The sequence below is a fragment of the Sprattus sprattus genome (assembly GCF_963457725.1).
Source record: "Sprattus sprattus genome assembly, chromosome: 20".
NCBI classification, from domain to species: Eukaryota; Metazoa; Chordata; class Actinopteri; order Clupeiformes; family Clupeidae; genus Sprattus; species Sprattus sprattus.
Window position 1 is genome coordinate 26,608,088 of NC_137918.1, and position 4,621 is coordinate 26,612,708.

Here is a 4,621-nt window from a genome sequence, read left to right on the forward strand (position 1 = left end):
TTTGTACTGGTTATGAGTGTGTGTGTGTGTGTGAGTGTTTGTACTGGTTATGAGTGTGTGTGTGTGTGTGTGTGTGTGTGTTTGTACTGGTTATGAGTGTGTGTGTTTGTACTGGTTATGAGTGTGTGTGTGTGTGTGTGTGTGTGTGTTTGCACTGGTTATGAGTGTGTGTGTTTGTACTGGTTATGAGTGTGTGTGTGTGTGTGTGTGTGTGTGTTTGTACTGGTTATGAGTGTGTGTGTTTGTACTGGTTATGAGTGTGTGTGTGTGTGTGTGTGTGTGTGTTTGTACTGGTTATGAGTGTGTGTGTTTGTACTGGTTATGAGTGTGTGTGTGTGTGTGTGTTTGTACTGGTTATGAGTGTGTGTGTTTGTACTGGTTATGAGTGTGTGTGTGTGTGTGTGTGTGTGTGTTTGTACTGGTTATGAGTGTGTGTGTTTGTACTGGTTATGAGTGTGTGTGTGTGTGTGTGTGTGTGTGTTTGCACTGGTTATGAGTGTGTGTGTGTGTGTGTGTGTGTGTGTTTGCACTGGTTATGAGTGTGTGTGTGTTTGCACTGGTTATGAGTGTGTGTGTGTGAGTGTTTGTACTGGTTATGAGTGTGTGTGTGTGTGTGAGTGTTTGTACTGGTTATGAGTGTGTGTGTGTGAGTGTTTGTACTGGTTATGAGTGTGTGTGTGTGTGTGAGTGTTTGTACTGGTTATGAGTGTGTGTGTGTGAGTGTTTGTACTGGTTATGAGTGTGTGTGTGTGAGTGTTTGTACTGGTTATGAGTGTGTGTGTGTGTGTGAGTGTTTGTACTGGTTATGAGTGTGTGTGTGTGTGTGAGTGTTTGTACTGGTTATGAGTGTGTGTGTGTGAGTGTTTGTACTGGTTATGAGTGTGTGTGTGTGAGTGTTTGTACTGGTTATGAGTGTGTGTGTGTGAGTGTTTGTACTGGTTATGAGTGTGTGTGTGTGAGTGTTTGTACTGGTTATGAGTGTGTGTGTGTGTGTGTTTGTACTGGTTATGTGTGTGTGTGTGTGTGTGTGTGTGTGTGTGTGTGTGTACTGGTTATGAGTGTGTGTGTACTGAGCAGGACATATGCAAACAGGTCAGCAAACTTGAGCAGTCAAGAGAAATTCAGGTAAGATAGTCATGACCTTCTTATCTAGACCCGCCTTCATACTGGGAGGGATAAGGGCGACTCCTAGAGGATACCAGGGGAAGCCCGCCTCAGAATGAAATGACTTGAGACTGTCGGTAAACGATGGGTTGACAGATGTTATTCTAGAATATTGATTGGTTAAGATTAGTTACCAGGCAGGAACGGAAAACCCCCAAGTATTTGATTGGCTAATACCAGCAACAACGTTGTTTGCCTAACTTTAATGTGGTGTGACGTTTAACGCTGCTGTTCAACATTAATAGCGACTGAATTACACTTGTGATGGGTGTAATCTGTAGCAGTAAATATCGTAAACGTAAATAACTGATAAAGGATGTATGTTACACTTCACAAACACAGATAATCGTTGGGTTTTTGCTGAAAATAGAGGTCTTGGTATTAGCCAGTTCCTGCCTGGTAACTAATCTTAACCAATCAATATTCTAGAATTACATCTGTCAAAAAAGGGTAGACACAAAAATAAAACAATAGACAGATGCCAAGACAGACCCTGCAGACCCTGTATTATTCTGTATGCTAAAACATCAAATAAAAAACTGTTATAAATAATCACATTTTGTTTGTTGTTCCGCCGCTTTGTTTACTTACAAGACGGAGGAAGAAGAAAGAAGTTGCTGGAGCTCTTGTCCGAACTCGGAAAGGGTATTTCAAACCTGCTTTTCCAACCATCTTACTTGCTAACGTTCAGTCCATCGACAACAAAGTGGATGAACGTAATGCAAGTTCAAATTACCACACCAGTCCAATTCACACAAAGTTCCAATTTCCAATAAAATGTACAAGTTTTCACAAAGATCCAATACATGCAATCAAAGTCTGCTCTCGCAGAACATGCAGTACATGCAGTCAACAGGTTGCTCTCTTTCTCTCATGCTCCCGAACTCTCCTCTCCTGAATCCAGGAAGTGCAGGCTCTTTAAAGGGCAGGGACACGCCCCCCCAGGTGGTTGATCACCTGCACCTGGTAACAGAGAGAGTGAACACAGCCTGCACGCACAATCAATCAATCAATTTGCACACAATCATGCCTAAACACAGGCAGAGCAGACGAACCCAGAGGGGTTCGTCACAGATGTGTCCTGAATGAACTGGCATTCCATCTGCCTCATGTTGGATGTGTCCTGCTGCTAGTAAGTCACTATATTTCACTTCATGCATAACTTGCTAGACTGATCGTGTAGTTTTTACTGAACCCTTCAGAAAAATGACCTTGAACATACAGTAGGCTACATACAACACACATGCATGCACAACCCAACAATGGGATCCCCAGGACCAATCATTTGCCTGAAAGAATGGAAGATTAAAGCACCTGCACCCCTGTCCTAAGACAATACCAACACCAGGCTAATACACACATACAATCACAACAGGTTACAGTCAGAAAGCTACAGGCTCAGAAAAGGTGATAACTTTGTCGGCCATCTGAGTACCATGCAAAACTCTATTCCACAATCCCTGTTGGTATGGTACCTTGACAAGTGGTTTGCGACTGATTGCGGATATTTGAAGTGTAAATATCGGTCCAGAGAATGCAACTGAATGCAGATATTTGTAAAGTAAATATCTGTCCAGACCATGCAACTGAATGCGGATATTTGAAGTGTAAATATCTGTCCATAGCATGCGACTCGCCTGCAGTGACCTCTTGGTCAGAGTACAGTGTGTTAACTCTGCCATGCCCCTCCCTCTCCTCTCACAGCTAAAGAGACTGGTTCAACCAGCTGCACACTGCCACAGATGACGTATATCACCAGAGAGGACGTCTATCACCTCACCTCTCTTATCTCCACATGCCGTCCTTGGTAGTCAGTCTACCTCCCTGTTCAGCTCTCAAATCAGCCGGGCTGGGACACAGAGACGCAGAGACACAGAGAGCGCAGAGACGCAGAGAACGCAGCATACCTTATGAAGATGAGGGCGAAGCTCGCAGTGCTGGCTGTTGTGGTGACGGCGTTTCTATGGAGAGACACGTTTGACCCGGGTAGGTGTGAGTTTGTTTCTGTCACATAGAGGAAAGAGAGAAAAACAGAACAAAAGGGGGTCTGTAAAATGTATCTCCAGATATTTTTAATAATACAATGCTAAAGGATGCATACATACATTCAGAAAACTTTGGAACATGATCTGAGGAATGATCGGGTCACATCTAGTCAGCAGTAGTCTATGTGAATCAGTCAGCAGTAGTCTATGTGAATCAGTTCCTCTAATGGACCAGGCGTTGCCTACACATTCCTCTTGTTTCCTTCCTCATGTTGTCCTTACACAACTCCACTTGTGCGTGAGCACAAGCTGTAAACCTTAGGGCCAGTTGTGCTGAGGGTGTGTTATGTGGGTTAGTTAGTTGTGCTGAGGGTGTGTTATGTGGTATAGTTACAGTACACACTCAGTTACGGTATCAGTACTGAAGAGAACTCTTGGAACATGAACGCTGAACACTGTTGCAATGCTGAGGTGTTATCTGACGCTAATTGTTTTATCAGACAGATCATAAACCTCTCTCTATGGCCCATGATTGCATGTCATATAACGTTACGTGTTGAACAGTGAAGATTCACATATATGATACACAAATGTATTTTAAAGGAGTTGTATGCACATTTTTCCACAAGTTGATATGGTTCCTTGGGGTCTTAATGAAATGTTTGTGACATACTTTGGTCCAATTACCACAAGGATCATTTAAGCGCTAAAAGAATTACATAATATGTCCCCTTCAAATATCTGACATTGTGGTTTGCACATACAAATGATGTTCCTCTAGGTAAGCGTGTCTGTACTAATTCTGTAATCTACGACAGAAGGGGCTTTACGTTGGCTTCTACGCTCATCGATGAGTTGACATTACCCTGTTTGTGTAGGTGATGTCATTTTGTTGTGAGATAAATTGTAAAACGTAATACACTTAGTGATAGTAAGACGAGTAAATGTTTTGGGCCTAAAGCACTTGCTCTTATGTGAACTCAGGTCTATCATATACATATAAGTATTATTCTTAGCAGATTGTGAACTGTGTGTGTGTCTGTGTGTGAGTGTGTGTATGTGTTGGTGTGTCTGTGTATGTGTATGTTTGTGTGTGTGTGTGTGTGTGTGTGTGTGTGTGTGTGCCTGTGTCTCTGTGTGTGTGTGTGTGTGTGTGTTGTAGAGAGTGTGCGTGGAGCCAGAGTGTTGGTGACAGGTGCCAGTACGGGCATTGGGGAGCAGATGGCATACCACTATGCCCGTCTAGGTGCCCAGCTGGTCATCACTGCCAGGAGAGAAAGTGCCTTACAGAAAGTCAGTGTGACACACTCATGAGTTACACACACACACCGGCCGCTCTGATGCGTCTGACGTTAATACATATGTGTTACACACACACACCGCTCTGCATGCGTCTGACGTTAATACACATGTGTTAAGCGACCGGTTCCTGGGGTCGAGCTGGTACGGCTTGTCAAGCTGGTCGAGTAAGT

At 43.5% G+C, this 4,621-nt stretch overlaps 1 protein-coding gene across 1 annotated transcript in view; it reads left to right on the forward strand.

Moving 5' to 3' along the window:
- Positions 1-3,074: 3,074 nt before the first annotated feature.
- LOC308381846 (hydroxysteroid 11-beta-dehydrogenase 1-like protein) overlaps positions 3,075-4,621 on the forward strand; it is a gene marked incomplete at both ends in the record, with an annotated part of 5,304 nt that continues 3,757 nt past the window's right edge. The window contains 2 exons of the mRNA XM_080859464.1: positions 3,075-3,150; positions 4,312-4,442. Of these exons, the coding sequence (XP_080715590.1) occupies positions 3,075-3,150; positions 4,312-4,442 (207 nt within the window). The remainder of the gene's footprint in view (positions 3,151-4,311; positions 4,443-4,621) is intronic.